We start from the raw sequence: 22724 nt of genomic DNA, 5'->3' as shown, positions 1-22724 counted from the left end.
GATTGCTTTTGTTAACCGTGCACCGCCGCCCCTTGGTTTTAAAGCTTTATATATAATCACCCTCTCCCCTTTTTCTGTCAGTGTTGAAAGTCGTATTTGGGTGTGGCAAATTTGTTAATCTGTCATTTACTGATCTTTTTCTAAATCGACATGGAGGAAGAAAATAAACCAGCTTCTAATGAAGTCGTAGAAGATAAAAATGACACTGCTCCAAAGGAGAAGACAGAAAATGAAGTTAAAGAAGCCGCTGAAGCTATAGAAGAGCAAGCTCCCCCCGCCAAGGAAATGAAATGTGTGGTTTTGTCTAGTTTTGGAGGTTTAAAATCTATTAAAATCCAAAACAAGCCGGAACCTACTCCTGGCGAGGGTGAAGTTTTGATTCGTGTGAAAGCATGGTAAAATTTTTTTTGCATTTTGTTATAAAACCGGCGAGCCCGACTGAACTTCCTGTGTTTGACATGTTGATAATGAGGCTAACTCATTCGAATAAACATACTGCGTTTAAATTTTAATAATCGATGAATTTTTTATAAGCAGTTTTATGTCGATAATTACTTCTTCAAAGTTAGCTTTTCCGATTTTTTTTTTTTAAGTCTAAATGCGCTGCATATCTTCATGTACGTTTGTTTCGCTATTTTATAGATTATTGCTAGTTTTAAGAAATCTGTTTAAAAAAAAAAAGTCTTGTATTCCGTTTATATTATAAAGATATAATAATCTTTGATTACTAGGAAACGCTTTTATAATAAAGTAAAAATCGTTATTGTAGCTGTTGCTTTTTTGTAATCCAAGCAATAATTGGAAACTATGACTAATAGCGAGTTTTAATTTGTAGCAATCGATTCTCTTGTCTCTTAAATAACTCTCTATGTCCAGAAGTTCGTAATTTAATACATATTTAAAAGCAAAGGAATCTTGCATAAAGTTTTTTTTTCTATAGAATCATGGTGAAAAAGAAAAGGTTTTATGATGTTGAAATTTGTTAACTGGGTGTGTCAGGCAGAATATCGTGCATTTTTGTTCATTAATTATCAATTTACTGTAGAAGTATTGATGAGATTCATTGTAAATTCAGAATATCTGATATTTTCAAACTGTATATGAAATGATCTGCTTATTAATCTTAATTCTCTGAATCTTGTAATTTATAGAGCTATTAGTATCTGATATTCATTAAGATTAGTATATTAACTTTAATTTGCGAAATAAAGTTTCTGGAATAACTAAATTCAGATCTTTCTATTTGCGTTACTAGTATTTACTGTTAAATTGAAAACTGTCTCAAAAAAAAAAAAAAAAATGTTGTTGTGTAAAAAAAAAAAAAAAAAAAAAAAAAAAACTTATTTTCTTAATATATTATCTTAATTTGAACTGAAAGATTTTAAAAATTAAATCAAGAATTTGATATTGTGTGTCATTATATTACTTTCTTTTACGTGAGTAAATTATAATAAAGAGAATAAAACTTCTATTCAAATGCACGATATCCAAATGTGACTAATATTACATTTTTGTATATTCTAAGGAGATTTTTTTATGTTCGTGAATTTTGAAACAAAGCTTTTCTATGTTACAATCTAAAACAAATCTAGATATATAATTCAAACAATTTTAAAAAAACCCTAAGATTTTTAACTCGGGAAATAAAATATTAAACCAATAAAAAAAAAAATTGAACTAACTTGAATTTTGAATTAACTTGATTGAACCAACTTGAATTTTGTAACAAATGGGCATCTACTAGAACTGCATTCATTGGCTTCTCTTGTTAGAAGTCTTTATAAAATATCTCGATTGATGGTCTCTAGAAATGGCTTTGTCTTTTCAAATCTTAAGGTACATATGACCACACCCTTCTATCAAAATGGAAGTTAACTTCAGATATTGATTAGACTTTGTTTATAATTAAAAGTTACATTTTTACCTTGTTATAACATTTTGTTATTAATAAGCTTTTATTAATAAACTTATTTCTAGTTCTTTATTTACAAAAGTTTTTTATATTTAATTGTTCTTCCGTAATAGTAAGTATAATATACATATTTTAATACATTATATAAATTTTATGCATCTTGATTTTCATAGGATTTTTAAATAGTTGTAAAGCTAATAAGACCTTATTGATAACTTAAATTATCTTGTAAGTTATTAAATACAATAACTTGGATGTAATAATTTTAGTCGCGTATTTTTAAATATTTTCAGTATATTTTTCTTGTACTCTTAATTTCTATTTACAATCCTCGACTTTGAAGCTTGTTTCAATGTTGCTTATTTTGTCTTCTAGCGGGCTGAATTTCTTGGATGTGATGCTTCGACAAGGGGTGATTGATAATCCTCCAAAATTACCCGTCATTATGGGGTATGAATGTGCTGGAGAAATTGAAGCAGTAGGAGAAGGAGTGCCTGATGTCCAGGTTTGTCTTGTTAATTTTGAGCTGAAACATTATTTTTTAAAATGCTATTATCTAATAAATTTATATAAAATATTACTTATAGATATTGATTAATTATACTAATTATAAACCTAGATTTAAACGTTACGATGCCAATGTAAATAATCAAATAAGGTGTTTCCACATGCAACCTATCGGATTATGAATGTATTTAAGTATACACGAGTTTTGTGAAACTAAAAATACTAATGAATTTTTTTTTTTAGTTCAATTAAAATAAAGAGGCGATATTTGTAAAGAACGTAGATTCGTGTTTAAATTACATTGTGGAATAAACATTTTCTCGCATCTTTTAACTTTATCTTGACAAAAAACCCTCCTTTTTATTTAAAGTATAAATCCATTTTTCCCATAGAGAAATGGATGACAAATAAGTCGGTAAATAGAAAAGGCAAGTTCTATTTTTATTGCATAATGGAATCAAATAGTTTAAAGAATTGTCTTTTTATAAGAAAACTCTGCATGTTAAAAATATTTTAATGATATACAGACTAATTTTGTTTGCTTTAATATAAAGGTTTATTAATTTGACTTTGTTTCTTATATTATTCCCCTTGTTTTACGAAGTCAATAAAGTCCGATACTTACGGGATTTTAAAAAAAATTAATGAATTTAATTTCGGCTGAAATATAAATCCATATTAAGAACTTGTCATTAATTTATATAAAAATTGCCTAGTAAATGACAATATCTAGTTATTAATAAAGATGTATACAAGATCTTGAAACCCATTTTAAATAAGAAGCTGTAGCTTATAGTCTACAAGATAATCTTAATAGTCCTTAATGTATTTATCATATATCTAGGTATTTTTATATTCAGAATAATTTTTGTTTTTAACTTTCAAACTTTTTAATTTTATCAAAGAACTTTATAATATAATGAAATTTTCTAATCTTAGAATTTTAGGCTGTTAAAGAAATTTTTTTCTTTTTAGGTTGGGGATCGAGTTGCTGCTTTCTCTGATGGTAAAGCATGGGCTGAACTTGTTGTTGTTAGCACAAAATTTGTGTATAAACTTCCTCCAGAGATGACTTTCCAAGATGCTGCAGCTATGCTAATGAATTTTGTTGTAGCATATGGCCTAGTATTTGATACTGCATGTATTCGTGAAAATCAAACTGTTCTTATTCATTCTGCTGGTGGTGGAGTTGTAAGTGGTTGAATTTATTGTTATTTTAATAAAAAGCATTGAATTGATATAGTTGGAAACCTTTCCAAATCTATTTTTTTATTGTAAAAAGTATAATAAAGAAATGTTAAAAATTTTTTTTTTTTTTTCTATTATCTTCTTGGTTACCGATTCTTGTGTTTCAAAATAAATTAAATCTTGCAATTCAAAATAAATTAGTTTAAAATTGGCTTTTTAAAGATTTAATTCTAGACCTAGAATTCAAACTAGAATAGTATATGGTACTTGCGTATTATCGCAACCAGGTTGGTGCTATTTGTAAGTTTGAGTAAGAATTAGTTGCCAAATTTGGCAATTTATGCGAATTTTGGCCTGGTTGCGTTAATACGCAAGCACCTAGTATATTTTAAAAATTGTAAAAATGAATAAAATTTTTATATCTAAATTTCTGTATGTCCTTATCTATTAAATTTTTTTCAGGGTTTGGCTGTAGCGCAACTCATAAAGACCATCCCTAATGTTACCTTGATTGGTACTGCATCAAAACATAAGCATGAAGCTATTAAGAACTATTACTCTCACTTAATTGAACGTGGAGCAGATTATGTTCAAGAAGTCAAAAAGTAAGTTTCCCATTTTAAATTTAAAGTATACGACTGTCTTGAAATTTATTTCATTTATAGCTGTTTTATATTTATTTCATACTAACTGTACCTAGCTATACATTACTATAGCTCAGTATTATTAAAGAAAAATGTATTTCTAATGTTTAATATCAGTGTTTATAAATAGTTTATTGTTCGATTGTCTCCATATAGATTATGTGGTTTGACTCGAACATATAATTTTGTATGCAAGAAGCAATCTGCGTCCAGATCTAAACCACCAGATTCTAAAGATTGCAATCATTAACAAAACTCGGAGCCAAACTCTAATTAAAATAATTGTAATCTCTTAAATTGAATTGACATATCTATTAGAATCGTAAGAATGAATGGAATGAGGTTTTCTTCAACTTTGAAAGATCTTGTCAAGATTATTGATCATTAATTTTTTTTTTTTTTGTTAAATTGTATTGTATTGAAGATTTAGCTTGATATTTCTCAACATAATTGACGTACTAACTTTCGTTTACAGTGTATGAGGTAGTATCCTGGTAAATAAAGTGAATTAAAAAAAATTATCTTTAATAATATTGACACTGACTGCCTCACTCTAATTATTAAACTGAATAGTGTTAAATTCATAGACGTCATTGGATGTTAGAATAGCTTGTTCTCTTAGTTACTACAAATTCTTATTAGTTTGAATATAAGAAAATATTTTTCAATCAATTCTTTTGATGTTACTAAACAGCAGCTATTATAAGACTATGAATTTTAAGATGAGGTTAGATCAGCTAGCACCTTTCTATTTCCAGTAAATGATGTAAGAATATCTCGGCGATTATATGGTATGTTTATTGTTTATGTCAAAGTCTTCAAGTATTTTTGGAAAGATCAAACTTTTATTTCGACCACAGGTTTTGAATTAGTCTGAAATTGCTTGGAATCTCTTGCAATTATTTAGAACATAAATATTGTTTACAATACTTACTGTGTAAATCTTGTAATGATTAAGAGCTTCAGTTGATTTTTTTTTAAAAATACATTATGTTGGAAACACTTTTTACAATGCTGGATGCTTTGTAAATTATATGGATGTTTGAATCTGTAAGTTCAATAATAATTTCTAATAGAAGTAATTATTTTACTTGGTAGCAATGCTGCAGTTACTTAAGCTAACGCTTGATTCAACGGGTATTTAATTGTGTGTATAACAAGGGATCACCCATTACTATAATTTTGTTCATGACACAACTCTACTTTAAACAGAAATGGCAGCATATTAATTCGGTGACAGCATTCCTCAGGGTGCGTAGCATCAAGAAAAGTACTTAAATTTGAAAACTATTTTTAAGTATCTTAAAAGTGCTTAATTTTGAAATGAAGTATAAAGACGTCATTTTTTAATATTTTTTTTTTCTCTACACGTTGAATTCGATAAAACCTTTTTCCTTTCCCCACTCCTTTTTCTCCAATAATGTGCATTATGGTTTATTGATGTTCTGGAAAAGTTATACAAAAGAGGTAGTATGAAGTGCTGACTGTGCCATACTTGTTGCGACTCGGGGAAAAAACTCAATTTTTAAAAATATTCACAGCACTAAAATTATTCGTCTGCAATATTGAATTTATTTATGTTTATGCTTAACCTTTTATGTATTAAGGATCAATCTGCAGATTGGTCCTATCAACAGAAAATAATACAACATGATGAATTTGCTACACCAAGGAGATGTCTTTAAAAACATTTGCAATGAAGTCTCTTTAGTATGTTGTATGTTCGATTAACATTCTTAATGTTATGGAGCAATCTCCTGAATTATTAGGATTTAAATGTACTATACTGAACTATAATTCGTTGTGGCATGTAATTATGTTGGTTGATCGCATAAAATCTAATGATTTTTAATAAAGCAGTAAATTTTCAATTAATGCGATTTCTCTCGCGGTATACTTTTTAAATGACTCCATACATTTAAAAATTATCAGACCAATCTTGCTAAACTTAAAATTTTAACTTTTATTCTTTAGGATTTTGGATTATATCATTTTATAAGCATCCCCCCCCCCTGCCTCTTTAACTTTTAAAGAATTTTTTCCTTCAATGAAATCTTTTTACACATATTTATCTTAACTTGAAGTTTTTAATGACTTAGCAGCATAAACCATTGAAGTTATGAGTATGAAAGTTGGGCATTAAAGCCTTCTAAGAAGATTTTTCAAAATTTTTGTTAGAAATTTAAACATAAAATTTTAACGTGTTTTGGCATCGAAGCAAAATCACTCAAATTTTTATACTGTTTTCAAGGTCAGGAATAATTGCTTCTCAGTTCTACTAATTTTGTTTGAATAAATGCATTTTTCCCCTTCAATTTTTCAAAAGTTGTTCAAATTAGTTTTGTATCTAATTTGTTACAGTTATTTTTATTATATTGAAATTCAAAACAATATAACTGCTGCTTCGAATTATTAAATCATGTTATTTTGCCAATGCTAAGTCATGATAAGTATTTTTTTGCTTTAACATAAACTTAGTTTTTAAACCAGCTCGTTAAATAAAATTCTTTATTTGAAAAGTTTCTTAATTTAGGTATCGCTCTAGTTTCCGATACTGTATTGTGCTAGTTTTAAAAATATTTTAAAAAATGCTACAATTAGCATTCTTCCCTATTATAAAATCATTTTTAAAAATTCATTTAGAACCTGCCATTATGTTATTTGGACATATGTTCCTACATCGATGTCGACATTTTCAGAAATGAAGTATCCATCTAAATAATCTGATAGTTTATTTTTTAAAATATTGAAATATCGGATTTTTATTGTTAATCTTATAAAAGTCGACTTAATTTTTTGATATTGTCTCTTCATTTTCATGATTTTAGGTTTTTGTCAAAACCAAAAAGATTGAATTTGTTTTATAACAAAAGACTTGTGCAAATACAGAAATAAGTATTGGAATTTAAAGGATATACACTTAATTTTTTTTTTCTAAATTTTCAATAAAAACTTCATTTTATAAAACAAAAAAAATATCTAATGCTTAGAAGGTACACAGGTTTATATTCATGTTCATGGGTATGTTTTTTACCAAGGTACTTAAAAGTATTTAATTTTTAAAGAAATTTCTCTCTCTGGTCCCAATTGATCATGAACTTTAAAGATTTGTTCTTAGGAATTGCAAATAGTCGTGAAATACTTCATTATAGATATAAAGTTGTAAAATCCATATTTATGTTTGAAAATGTTAGTTATATATCCCATAATTCGGGATGGTGAACCAGCAATCGTCATAATTACAATCAGTGCTCAAATTTGATTTAGATATGTGTTGAGGGCGACGTTAATACATATTCCCCTATTGTTAATTGTTCTCTAAATTCAAAACTTATACTATAGAAAGTAACATGTTTAATACTTGGTTTTTGTTCTATTTAGTAATATAGTATCATTAACAATAGTAATGTTAATAACTTATTACAGTTGACAATATTTAATTGTTCAAAAGACATTCGGTTATGCATTTTTAACAGTATATGAGGAATGAAGCTTGTATCCTGTTTAAGATATAGTTTGCCTATTATTATAGTTTCTTTGAGTATTAAATTATAACTTATAGAATTGCAAAACATTGAATAAAATTTACTAAAGAATACTGACGTATTTCCATCTTCTGAAGAGGTCAGTTTCCTAATATAATTTGAATGAAAATAAATCAACACAACTCAATACACCACCAACTGCTTTGCAAAATAAGAGTTTTAGAACAAAATTGAAAAATGATTAAAATGTATGATATAAATGTAGCATGATCCTAAAATAGTATTGTATAAAATAATTAAATCGAAACAAAAATCTATCTATGAAAAATCAATTTTATGATACAATCTAGAAAAATTAGTCATAAAATAAGAAATATTTAATACATGTGCTGTTTTAAAAACAGCAACATCCGTTTAATATAAAGTATTTTTGCCTGTTACTAGTATTATTGCTATATAAGAATATATACATATTCAAATGCAACATTATATTAAAATTTCAACACAATCCCCAAACTTTCAGATATTTAAGATTGCAAACGAAAATTTACATTTTTATTTCTACAGATTTATGCAACTTAACTTTTAATGGCTGCAAACAATAAATAGTTTACACAATCCATCTAGAATTGCAAACAATTTCCCTTTTTAACTTTTAATGTATCTTAAATTTTTTAAATGACTTGGTTTCAGTTTCTCTAACTTTAATGTAAAGATTTCACCAATTGTAAACATGACACTACTTTGAAAACTGCAATTTTTAATCTTTAAGTTATATATAAACTTAAAACTTGCATCAATTTACTTATTTTAAGTTTCTACTATTTAATGATTGACGTTATTCCCCTTCTTATTATTAAAGCGTGTACTATTTCATTCAGGACTTAAGATTGAAATTTAATATTCTTTAGATTGGCTCCATCTGGCGTGGATATTGTTCTTGATTGTCTTTGTGGTGAAGACTCAAAGAAAGGATATGATCTTCTGAAACCAATGGGCCGATACATTTTATATGGTAAGAGATCAGTTTGATTTTTGTTAACATTACTAATTAATACCATGGCTGAGTCTTGGATCAGTTCAATATTTGCAAGCTATTTATAAGGTAATAATGTCTAGCTAATAAGGACCTAGTTTTCTAGTGTTTTTTAAAGCATTTATTAATCCTTTTCTCTCTAGAAATGTTTTTAGCACTGTTAAATTTTTATTTTCAATAAAACTAAATTCAAATTTCATACTATTCTTCCTAATCGTATCTAATGTATTTTTGTCTAGGTAATTCTAATATTGTAACTGGAGAAACAAAAAGCATCTTTAGTGTAGCAAAATCGGTAAGTTTTACTATTCTTTCTTTTTGAAGTTTTTAGAAAACACTTGAGGATTACTTAATTTTACATTATTTATCTGCAGTGGTGGCAGGTAGATAAATTGAAACCCATGAAGCTGTATGATGAAAATAGATCAGTTTCTGGCTTTCACTTGAGGCATCTACTTTACAAGCAAAATGGCCAAGATTATGTGAAAAATGCTGTAGAAAAAATCTTCAAGTTGTGGTTAGATGGCCAAATAAAACCAATTATTGATTCTACTTATGCCTTTGAAGATGTAAGTATATCTTCCTTTTTACGTATAAATTTTTTATCTTCTAGTTTTTATAGGATTATTTATTACTAAGACCATTTTAAAATTTTATATTATAGATCCCTGAAGCTATGCAAGTTCTCCAAGAAAGAAAAAATATTGGAAAAATTACTATAGATCCAGCTATGGAACCCAAGCCTAAGCCTGTGGTAAATATAGATTAAAAACAGTTTAGATATTAATGATTAGAAATGAGCATTTGTCTTTATCAGTTTAATATAATCAAACTAAAAAAAGAGGATTTTTATCTTCAAACCAGTATTAAGACTAATCTTAGTTATTTTGTTATTACTGGAAGTTATGAAATGCCAAGATAATAAAACGTGTTACTGTAATTTAGACCTAAATATTTATTATCATAAACTTAAAGGTTTAGATCTTAACTTGATAGTAATATTGCACTGTATTTTTTATAGCAATTTACAAGGCCTGTCAGATTAAATAAGAGGGAATCTGTTTATTCAAATTGACTTATAAGGAGTTCTATACTTTAAAATAAGTTACTTATTTAAAAAAAAAAAATCATAACTTATTTCAGTATGAAATGTTGCAAAATGTGTTCAATGTCATAAATAAAAGCTTTCAATCGTGAATTTTTAATTATTTTGAGTATTTTTACTTATTGGAGCAGGTTGAAAGCAAAAAACGAAAGGATTCTGTAAAGGCTGATAAGAAAAGTGAGGATAAAGCAAAGAAGACTGAGCCAACACAGAAAGTGGAAGAAGACAAGGATACTCCTGCTGGTAAATATTGTATATAAATCTTGGATAATTTTGAATTTAAACACTTAAAATAACAAGCATTATTTAATAAGAAAAATGGCATTTCTGAAACCGCCTTTTTTCTAATCTCTTTGCGATTCATATTTAGTTCCAGGTTACTTACTATCTGTTAAACTTTTTAATAAAGCAAAATTTTGAGTCGTTTAACATTTTTCTTATATTTATTATTATATAATTATGAATTTGATTGAATTAATGTCTATAGTTCCCTTTAGCTTTACTTTTACCTATTAAAGAAAGCCGCATAAATAACGGCAAACTCCTAGTATAATAATTATGATCAGAATAGGAAGGGTCTTGTCTTGACCATTTTAAAAGAATTTTTGATTTGAAAGAAAAAGAATTTAAATTTCTCTTTTTAATAATAATCAGATTTTCAAATGTCCAAGTAGTTTTTAAAATTTTTAGAAAGCGATTTAACCAGTCTATGACCAGCAATAGGAGAAAGCAGCATTCCTGAGGCCCGGGCAATTTCTCTCCCCCCCCCCCCCCCCCCCCCCGATCCTAATTTTATTAAAATTCGAATTATTACGATCTTTCTGAAATTTTGTTTATTATTGATAATATGTAAATATACTGTAATAATAAAATTATTGTGATATTTAAAAAAACAATTGTGAAATTTAATGAAAATTTAAGAAATGTTTTTATTAAAACGGTATATATTTCTTAATATATACTTCCATGTATAATATATACTTCCAGAAAATGATATGCATTTACATACAAGTATTCAAAGCATAGAAAATATTAGGAAACTTGGATATTGAATTAATTTGAAGTCTATGATGCATTGCAAAACATTATACAGGACAAAGCCCTGTTTTGCATTTATAATAACTTGAACGGGTTCCCTTTCCTCCTCTTTAAGGAACTTTTTTTATATACTGCACATTATTCTTGACTTTTTACTATCCGTATCAACATACGATTAGAAAATGACTTCAACATGAATTCTATCTGTGAAAAAATAAAATCAAAACGTCCTATTCTTTAACTGCCTCTGGACCGTTTTGGTAGGTACTATTTCTAGAAAACTCCAGAGATAGCGTTTCTTTGTCTTTTTGTCAATTCCCTACATATTTAAATTCGCTCTAATCAATAATATTATCAATCGTATATATATATCCTGTAATCATTTCAGTACCATCTGAATAGTCGGGTTCACTACCACATATATTTGGAAAAATCGCTTCCTTCTGCTTTGCTGTCCGATTCTTTCAATTAAAAAATCTCACTGTCACTTAAATATTTCTTTCTTTTTGCCATAGTGACTAAAATGAAACTGTCCTAAAATAGACAGAAGAAAAAAACTTATCGTTTGCATTCAAGATTTGCTAGATAAATCTACACGCACATAAACTAATAAGTAATCTTTCATAAAGTTAGTGAAAATACAGTGTAAACCTAATGTTCAATCAGTCAAGATCCTTTAAATGCCCAATCCTCTCGAGAGAGCTGAAAAAATGTAATTGTTTAAATACATGGATCGAATTTAAAGAAACTAGGAACCAAATGAGCATAGTGATTGGGATTGACCAATTGTATATATACGATTTAAATTTGAAACATTTTATTTAAATTTTTAGATGAAGTCCATCATAAATTTGAATGTTTCACTGAACATTGCTCAGTTCACTCCAGGAGCTCGTGATCATGGTCTTCTGGGGTGTGAAAAGCTTGTCTCTTGTATAATAATGTAGGTGAATCGTGTAGATGTGATCATGGTCCTGCATAAGTTAATCTATGTGCATGTCATAAGATTATTTAAAATTAGTTTATTGTTAAGAGTATATTAATAAAGTTACTTTCTATTAAGAGCAACAAATCCATAGAAAGTAACTAATTTTAAAAAATTCAGTACTCAAGTAATCATTTACAATTTTTAAAATGATTAATGAAATTTTTTCTTTTTATAGAAGCAAGTTAATGGAATTAGTCATTCTCTCTTTCGATCTGAGGAATTCCATTTTTTGCTTAAATTGAAGCTTGTATGTGCTGTTTATGCTGATCAAGAATGTGGTATTATTTTTCTTGTGCTGTGCATATATTGAAACACTGCTCAATTCTGTCTGCATTTTTCAACTTATAATTGCAGATTTTTATTTTTCTCAAAGCTCACACTTAATATTTTTAATGATTTGTATGGAATGTACTTTTACACTGCATTTTACTGATCAATATTTGTATAGCAAATTTTGTACACCAAATAATTACTTATTTAAACTTTGGAATCTTGTATCTAATTTTATGAACTATTACTCTATTTAGTAAAAATTGTAATTTTCTTAATTTACAGTGATATTTTAATCATACAGATGGAAATCTTTATTACTTATTGTCATAAAAGTAACTTGTTTTTCATAGACTTTTCTATTTTTATTAGCTTTATATTTTTAAAATTATTTTTTGATCTAACCTTCATAGGGGAAAATGCTATTTTGAGACTGAAGTTTATATTTTTTGCCAGTCAAAGTATTTAATATTTTTAATTTTGTACTAATAGCAATAGATCACATTCCACATTTGCTACAGTTGGTGAGATTTACACTTTTTGTAATGAAGAATCTTATGTGAAATTTGTAGCTACATGCATTTTTATACATGATCAACTTTTTAGTAGTGAACTAGTTTGTAGTCATATTTAGTTTGTGATATTTTTTAAGTTCCTTTTGTACTTTGATTTTCTTTTGCTCAATGTAACTGCATTATTTGTAATTATTTTCTACCTCATGTTTCAATCATGACTTTTGTAATGAATTTTCTCATTTTTTTTTCATTTATTCTATAAATATTCTGCATCCAATCTCATGATTTTATTCTGTAAAACTGTCTCTGCTTTCATTGTAATTCACCCAATTATAGTTGATTATCTTATTTTCTTCTGTGAGTGATTGAGAAGTGCTTTATGACAATAAAAGTTATTCTAATTTGAATAGCTGTATTTTTTTTTTGTACTGTTTTTAAATCCTGTTCATTTACTATGCAGGCAATCCAGATAATTATAAGACAGAAGTAGCTCTTTTATAGTTGCTGTACAGTCAATACTTCAGACCTTGGTTCAAATTTTTAATGATGTTCAAAACGGGAAAAGGGTTGCAATTTACCAGTTCACAGGTTTTTAAATTTTACTCTGGTGTTTTTTTTTTTTTTTTTTTTTTTTTATTCTTAAAAAACTTTTTTAAATATTTTTTTTAGGGGGAAGGTATTAACATTAGGGAAAATATAAAATCTAATTATTCTCTTGAATCCAAGAATTATCTTGGAAAGGGGAAGCAAGATGACTGTGTGCCTACCATAAGAACACTTCCAGACAAATGTCTATAGTTATGGTGGTCCCTAAAGAAACTAGTTAATGTAGGACGAGTTCATTTCGCATTGGTAGATTCTTGCATTGGCACGATTAGTGTAAAATTGAAAATCTTTGGGTTCAAAAATTAAATGTAACTCCAAATTCAAAAAATTTACTATGCTGAAAAGTCATTTGAATACTCATATTGAAAATATCAGATTCCTGTCATATGTATATTGAGAACAATGGAAATCGAATAGAGTGAATAATTATTTGCATCTCTAATGACTGCGCAAGAAGAAAATTATGATATCTAAAGTCGAATCATGCATGTCAAAAAAAAAAAAAAAAAAATCGGCTTTATTTCATTTGTTTTAAATTTTATGCAAGTAATTAAAATCAAATTCTATAATGTAGCAATAGCATAATTGTGATCATTTCATAAAAGGTTGTTTATATTCTAATATAAAGTTAAATGTTCATTACTAAATATACTTGAAACTTTTAGAAACTTATATTTTTTTTCTGAAGTGTATACTATTTTCCGATACTCCACTTGCTTGAAAAGCTCTTTTCATAGCTTGTGAAAGTAATTTTCAAAGGTTTTGCTGTAGCTTCTTTGGGGCAAAGGCTTGCAACATTATGCACGGTATTATGTGCTTGTGATTTTAGTCTTTTTTTTTTTTTTTTTTTTTAATTGAAAAGGCATTTTAATGGATGTCAATTTAAAAGACGGAAAAAAATTTATTTAATAATGAAATGCAGTTAATATTAACCAAAGAAAAGGTTTATAAAATAAGAGAAGGGATAAAGATGCATGCAACTACGGCTAAAGTAAGAAAACGAATAAACAAATTTCTTCTTTCAATTGATGCTAAAAAAAAGAAAGGAACCCCTAGACTTCCGTCTGATTCCTCCTACTCACAATGGATCTTCTCTTCCAAAACCTATTTCTATGATGCCCGCTGTCAACATAGACATTTGTCTGAAAGTGTTCTGGTGGTGGACACACAGTATAACTACCAAGAATTTTCAATAACATTTCAAACTGCTGGAGATATACTACTATACCATTCAAATTCTTATATGCAAAACTAAAATTTATTTTTGCTAAGATATTTCAAATTTGCACTCTTCTTTCAAGAACATCTGTATGGAAATATCTATATCCAAGTTCTTTTGACTAACAAATGCTTCTTATTTGAAATATAAGTAATAATTGAATAATTTTAGTATATATTTTAATGTTTAAAGCTTTCAACAAATCTTTATGAAAGTGTTTACATTTTTTTCATTAAAAAAGAATTGAAATCCGATATGTTCCTTCAAATTTCATGGGCCATTCCACAGTTAAAAATGGTTAATTTTTCCTATTTTATGGGGAAAATTTGATATGGGGTATATTTAATTCAGAAAATTGAACTTCTCTACTTCATGAAATGTAAATTTTCCACATTGTTAATAAATGTAGGTAGCAAAGCTTGCATGTTAATAATTTTTTAGTACATTTAAATGCTGATGGAATGAAAGGTTGGCTTTTTTATACAGTATGTACCTATTTGGTGTTCTCCAGAAAGAAGGAAAATCTTTTTAATGTTAGAGTAAGGTGATTAGAAAATGCACCTCTTGCTAGATGAGCAATTGACATGTTGAAAAAGGCAATTCCTCTATTAGAATTTAAATTTATGACGAGGTTTAATAAATATACGACCCTACTTGTCAAACTAGTGGCTTTCTTTTCGTTGACTCAAATTATCGAATCATCTTCAATGATCTTTTCAGGACCACGGTGGCCTGGTGATAAGGTTTCGACTTCAGAACTGGAGGGTCTCTGGTTCGTGACCCAATTCCACCGAAAGCGGGTCTGGTAAACGTTAAATCCGTCCAGGCCAAATGTCCTTCCACTTGTGTGGTGTGGAGAAGGGGGTGCCAGCTCATGTGTTGTGTTCATCATCTGACTGTGGTTCAAAAGTATGAGGTCCATCCTATAAAATGGCCCTAGTGTTGCTTTAAAACAGACATTAATATAACTAAACTAAACCAATCGATTATCTATTCTTTCAAGATTGTCCATATTCAGCACATGATATCAAAATGGTTATACTTGCTCTTTGGAAACTTTTAAGTGAATGAGAAATTAATATTTTCAAATTTAGAGTTCTTATGTCAGTATCAACTAAGTGGAATTCACTAGGGTATTAATTAGGATGTAGAAAGAAAAACAGCAAGAAACATGAAAATTAGGATTATATATATATATATACCTTAATTTGTAGAGTTTTGAATTGGACCTGTTTTAACTATACTTTGCTAAATGTATGAATTTTGCAGTCATTTTCTGAAGATCAAAATTTTCTGCTAAACCTATTTCTTAGTACAAGAGGAAATATATTATTCCTGTTTTTGTACATTGTAAATGAATGCAAGAAAAACAATTCTATTTGAAAAGAATTTAATAACTTTTGAATGATGTATTTTACAGTTCAGTAGAATTTACAGGATTTCAAATTGTTGAAAATAGACAATTTTTTAAATATTTAGAAATTGAAATAACTAAGAATCTGATGATACTAATCCATGGTCATGCCATAATTGAAAGGGATTTCCTTTGATTAATATATTTTTGGTTTTTTTTTTTTAAGACGTTGAGTTGTAGATAAATTCCTATCCAGTAGAAAATTTCTAAATTACAAAAGAGATTCAATTGCATATATGTAATGCCCTCTCTAAGTTTATTGAAAGCATGGAATACGTAAAGACTGCAGTCTCAGAATGATGGGAGGGGGGGGGGGGCTTTACAAATGAACTGATTTTAAAATGATGAGAAATGACTTTTTTTGTCCGATAGAAATATGTTAGGGAAAAAAACGAATGGAAATTTTCAATTTATAAAATTCTATTCTTCCTCCAAGAATCAAACAAAACTTTAAAAGAATAATTTACAATGTAAATTTTAATTTGAGACTCTGTTCATTTTTATAGATATTAAATAAAGTTTTGTGAATTTGTACCTGCCTCTTGCAGTATTCTTAATTTTCCAAAATTAAGAGAAATGGTAAGGTTAGAAATTTTTGCAGGTTTAACATTTTTTATTAAATTTTGTTTCCCCTAAAGGGTGAATGTGTTTATGAAACAAATGGCCTGTATTAGTTTTGTGAAACCACATTTAGTAGAAATTGTGCAGTGACTTAAGAGTAAGGATTGCGATCTTGAAACCCACTTTGAATTGCAAGTTTTGTTGTTGTTGTTTCTAATGGCACTTGTCATAGACAAGCCCACAGACTTTAGAAGTCAGTGGTTTTAAGACAAGGGTGCGTCTCCTGTTTTTTCAGTGGCACCATTTAGGGCCAAGAATACGACTTAACTACACACACGTCAGAACCCTTTTTACGGGGCAGACTTCATTCATTCTTCAACAGATTGTAATTTAGACCTGAAGCAGAGAACAATCATCCCTGAGCCAGTACCCCCAGTGGTTTTACTCTCGACATGGAGGACTTAGTGACCACGGCAGATTTATTTGTGCGTCAGCCACCACACACATGAAGAATCTTAGGCCGGAGGGGTTCGAACCCGCAACCCAAGAGACGCGAATCCAATGCCCTTCCAACCAGGGTATCCCGATCCGAATTGCAAGTTTTGGCTTATTAATGTAAGATGATTGTAAAAAGTGTCTTATAAGCTCTTCACTTATACAATATTTACACTTTACACAATATTTTCAAGTAATAAATAAGATTGTAATGGCATGCTTGAACATTAATAGTAAAAATATTTTAGAAGAAAATAATTAATGTGCATTCATCTCTAATTTCATTCATGAATGTGAATGAATTCACAGGAAAATTAAATCAGGTGAAAAAAGACCGTGAGTATTCAAATAAACCTTCGTTCATAAACCATTCTAATGCAGCTTTCTTTACTAAAGCAAATAACATTGCAAAAAATCTTTCAGAATGCTGAAGTTCAAAATGCATTCATTCACATTTTCAAAAATAGTAATATCTTTGGAAGTCATTGAGAATACCTGTTTAAATTTTTGTAAAGAAAAAGGAAATTTATCCAAAAAAAGCATCCACTGTTGTCAGCTCAGCCAAATAAAGACAGTAGGGTCCTCGGATGCATAGATAGGATCAGGGGTCAAAGGATTTGGGGAGGAAAAAAAGAAAAGAAAAACCTTTTCAATCACCAATCAACACAAAATAGGCGCTGAGAATTCCATTACTGACCTGCTTATGAATCTCGTAGAAAACGCCAAGAATGTGGGTGATTCTTCACATTACTGATATTTTATTTGACTGCATTTTTAAGTTCTAAACTATGTAATTTTATAGTCTTTGAATCTTCTTGAAAAAGTATTTCCCCTCGTTTAAATTAAGAATAGAAAACTCGTTTACACATCTAAAGAAAATGCTTAAAGGCATGTTGTATTTCTCTAAATGGTTTTACCTCTCATCACTTCTTCTGAAAATAAAAAATAAAAAAAAAACTTTTCAGTATCTTATAATAGTAATTTCACATTTAATTTATATTCATGCTTCGCTGTCAGCAAAATGATAGGATAGTGTTTATTGTCTTATAAATATGATGAGAGCAATAGAAAGACTAAGTTCTCATTTATCAGCTGCAAATCTGAATAGAATAAAATCTTGAAAAGACAGAATAAGAGAAAATTGTTCAATCTACACTCCCATTATCCTAGAGATCTTTGTGCATCCTATAGTGGATTCTCAACTGGTGATGAGATTTTATTTTATTTTCACCATCGATTATCCCAACTTAATGCTGGTATTATCAAAGTTTTCTTTGTCATGTAAGATATAAAGTCATAGAGAAATCAAGCCGAGATTACAAATCAGGAGTGAGAAAATGATGTATCAAATACAAGCCTTTCAGTGGCTCTGCGTTCGTTTTAAAATTTCATAATGTGTGTTGAACCATGTTTTTTTTTTTTTTTTTTTTTTTTTTTTTTTTTTGCTTTTATTTATGGTGAAACTCTTAACATCTTGTGTAAGATGTTGCTTGTAATTTAAAAGTTTGTTCACGGAAAAAACTGATGATAAAATCAGATCCCATAACGTCTACCATATTCGTATGGGCTGAACTTTTTGAAATTGGTATAGCTTATGTGAGTGTAATATTATTGTTATCTAAGTTATGACTAAAATCTCTAGTTTTTAGGCTGAATTGATAGAGGATCATATTTGAAATTCTCAATATATTTCAGTAGTTTGTGCTTGTCAGACATATCCATTTTGTATATCTGCTAGTGCAAACAATGAAGTATTTTCAGAACCAGAAATTATCCTGTTGGAAAATATTTCCAATTTTCTTTAAATTGAAATTGGAATTCGATTATTTTAACAAAGAAATGTTGATTTTTACGGGGTTTTTTCCCCCTATTAATTATGCTACATATTTAAGTAATAATCCAGTTTTCCCAGGAGGCATGATTTATGTTCAAGTATAAATGACGAGCACATCGACACAGAGCGGAATAAAGGAAAACTAATGAAAATTTTATCCCTGTGAATATAAAATGTGAGATTTTGATAGGGATTTACTACACGTGTTGAATTTAGATAAGGGAATTATAGGGATCTTTTAAACGAATTTGTTTAGATCAGCAATTTTTATCCCTTCATTCGGAGCGTTGGAACCGCTGACGAAAGCACTTTTACAGAGCTTTCTGTTGCATTAATTAAATAGAAAAAGTGGAAAAAGATCCGAAAATAAGAGAATATTTTAGAATGAAGTTAATATGTGGTGAATTGAGCTAAAAATTAGGAAATTAATTAAGTTTAAATTAGATTTTAAAATATCATTATATATATATTGAAAAGTATGATGCTCAAGTGTGCAATGCTTGAATCCTTTAATGGGCTTCCATAGCAAATCTATTATTTATCTGTAGAAATTATAAATATTTCCGTATATTTATATGGATGTGAATTAGCTCATTAAAATTATTGCTGAAACTAAATAATTTTGAAATTATTATTTTCTTTAATTTGGAATAATAGATGGGAATTTTTATCCAAAATCGATTTTTTTTTATAACATTAAATAAAGTTTACAGGAAAATTTATTTTATGAGCAAAAAACTATTCTTTATTCATATAGAATACAAACAGCACACACACACACAAAATATCTCGGCTTAGAATTTATGATTCATGTTGATATATTAATTTTTGAAAATCTTATTTTCTCACTTACAAAAACTATATGGAATATGAGAACTTTTCTAATATATCTCTAGCTATTGATCGTATTTGCATGCAGTTTTTATCTTTGTGTTAAATATTTCCCAAAAAATTAATGTTCATACAAGTAAATCGAGAATAAAATATGTAGTGAGAGCTGTAACAGTTTCATTCCACTTGCAAATTGTTAGCAATATGTATCATATATTTTCAATTTTATAATCTCATTTATGTTTATTGCACTGATTTATTGGCTCCTTCATCTTTTACTTTTTGAAATTAAAAAAAAAATCATTGAATTTTATTCTTGGCTTTAAAAAACTTATTCTATTATTTTTTCCCCCTTGTTTAATTTTGCATTTTCATGTTAAACATGTATTAAAATAGGAATCCAGTAAAAAAAATTCAAATATTTGTATAAACTGCAATTATATTTACATCATTAACATAATACTGTCATCATTTTTCCTAAACTATCATTTTAGCAAAAAACATATCTCATCTGTGGCTGTCCAATTTCATAATGATATCTTCTGCTTTTAAAAATCATCTTGTTGCTTGCACTCTTGCGGTTTCTGCTACAGCTGCTGGTGTTTTCATCAGGTGCATAGCGACTGGAGCAATTTAGGGGGTTGCCATACAGACAAAACATTAATGTGAATATGTTGCTTTTTAAAGAAAAATATGATTAAAGATCAAAAAAATATCCTGCCACTGGTGATGACTAGGGTCGAAAAAATCATACACCCTAGGCGCTATTTATCTCAATTTGATATTGGTTTACACAGATTAATATTATAAACTTTTAATGATTGTTTTAATGTTACCACCTTAGTAATTTTGCAGGTTCGAATGACCTCGTAATTGCTCTTACAGCAGAAGTCTCAAAATGTTTCTTCAGAGATTTCAGTAGTCATTATTATAGGTTATTGGAGGAAAGAAGGTTAAAAAAATAATTCAGTTCAAAGTTTTAGAGTGCATTGCACTGATTGAATTCTTAAACTTGAAATTGTTTTCATTTGCTATAATAAAATTTTTAAGAAGCTTTCTTATCTTATCAAAAAAGATAGGGTTAAGAATGATTTGAATATTGAACGAATTTTTTAAAATTAATAAGAGTAGAAAGTTTAATGTTAATAGAAATTGATTGAATCTGAAAATGCAAAAAAGAAAGAAATGCTATTTATTCACTCTTTACATAAGCTAAAAAAATAAACCATGCTTATCAATACTAATTTTTGGGTACTTATGCATTACCTTCATGTCATTGAACACATTAGTCAATATACTAGCATGGCAGCTGTGGCGATTAATCTTTGGTTGCAATAAACACGATATCTTTGGCGAGTTTTTTTAGGTGGAGGGGGACAACTTATCACTGGTATGCAGTTAATACATAAGTACTAACTTTTATTTAAACGATCTCAAATGACAGTGATATTTTTCCAAGAAAATTGACACTAATCGTTCTAGTTATAATTGACTATCATAGCTGGCTAATTATTCTAGGTGTTAGTGGAAAAAATGTATTGATAGAGGATAAATAATTTCATAATTCAATCTAAAATACTGAATATTGTATATGGTGAACATCTTAGAACTGTTCGGGGAAAGAAATATTAGCTTATCCCAATAACCATTGTTTAGTTATTATTTATTGTTCATCTCTGGTAGAATGTCAGTAGATATTTTTGAATTTAAAACGTATATTGTTGTTGTTCTTTTGTTTTTTTTTAATGAGATTTGGATTCATCTTTAATGTTGCAGTACATTCATCCATGACTATTATTGTTATATTTATATTGTGTATTGCATAGAGCAAGATTTATTTTATGTGAATGTGTCCAATTTGATTGGATCATTTGTTTATGTGTGTGTGTAATATTTTCAAGAATAAATAGAAAAATTTTTTAAAAATTATGCTTTAAGACTATAAATAATTTTATTAAAAATAAAAGAAAAAGCTTTTTTTTTTTTTTTTTTTTTTTTTTGTAAAAGCCTATTTATAACATGTAAAAAGCTGTCAAGAAAATATGGCAATAAGTAAATAAACAGAAATTTTTAGAAAATCAGGGAAAAAATATTGTTAAATGTACTGTATATTCTTCATCATCTTGCCAAATCTCTAATGCAAAAACGGCTGCTAAAATAACCGAAGAGTGATAGCGGAACTTCTCCGATTGTTTGTTTTTTGGGTTACGATGTTGACTATCGTAATCCAAATGGAGGAATATTCTAAAGTAGATTTATATATTCTAAATATTCTAAAGTAGATTTATATATTCTAAATATTCTAAAGTAGATTTATATATTCTAAAGTAGGAATATTCTAAAGTAGAATATTCTAAAGTAGATTTTAACCAAAAACTATTAAATAATCTCATAAACAAACATTGAATGCAAATAATATAACACCTGTTTTGATTTTAACCCTTTGCACTCGGAAAAGTAATTCGATGCATAGTAATTTTCCCAAATACCTATATTTTTTAGTGCTTTGAAAAATAAAAATATATATATGTTTTAAGTTGAATTTCCCGAAAAAGTAATCTACATCTTGTTACAACTCTGTAGGCTTTTTTAACACTAAAAATTTAAATAAGTAATATATATATATATATATATATATATATATATATATATATATATATATATATATATATATTACTTATATATATATATATATATATATATTACTTATATATATATATATATATATATATATATATATAAATTAGTCAATTCCTACTTAGTTCAACAAAAAAAAATTATTTTGGTTACTTTTTATTAAATAATTACAATTAAAATAAATATGTATATACATATGACAGAATTACAACATTAAGTGGCAAAATAGAGCTTGGCGACATGGCGACGGAATTGGTGACTTTGGTGACCAAATAGAAATTACTGGAAAAATTTAATTAATTAATTAATATTTGAAAAAAACTGTGTTAACATCAAGTGTCATCCACTACAAGTTTAAAAATATATATTTGAACAAGATATATATAGAGAGAGTGTGTGTGTGAACTAATAGTAGGAATTGGAAAAATAAATAAATAAA

The 22724-nt window shown here is 27.9% G+C and overlaps 1 protein-coding gene across 2 annotated transcripts; it reads left to right on the top strand.

The window, feature by feature from the left end:
* The first annotated feature begins 13 nt into the window (after positions 1-13).
* Positions 14-13095, top strand: LOC129960512 (synaptic vesicle membrane protein VAT-1 homolog-like). 2 transcript variants are annotated; one of them, XM_056073993.1, is made up of 10 exons: positions 14-395; positions 2288-2417; positions 3395-3610; positions 4070-4212; positions 8648-8751; positions 9012-9067; positions 9147-9341; positions 9437-9526; positions 10006-10120; positions 12079-13095. In XM_056073993.1, exons 1-10 carry the CDS (start codon positions 151-153, stop codon positions 12087-12089), a joined length of 1305 nt encoding a protein of 434 aa, XP_055929968.1. In that variant the 5' UTR covers positions 14-150; the 3' UTR covers positions 12090-13095. The 2 variants fall into 2 exon arrangements, with proteins under 2 accessions (XP_055929968.1, XP_055929977.1); XM_056074002.1 differs by having other exon boundaries at positions 15-395; positions 10009-10120.
* Positions 13096-22724: the final 9629 nt, after the last annotated feature.

Source organism: Argiope bruennichi, chromosome 2 (assembly GCF_947563725.1).
Source record: "Argiope bruennichi chromosome 2, qqArgBrue1.1, whole genome shotgun sequence".
Classification (NCBI taxonomy): Eukaryota; Metazoa; Arthropoda; class Arachnida; order Araneae; family Araneidae; genus Argiope; species Argiope bruennichi.
This window is presented reverse-complemented; position numbering and strand designations above follow the sequence as displayed.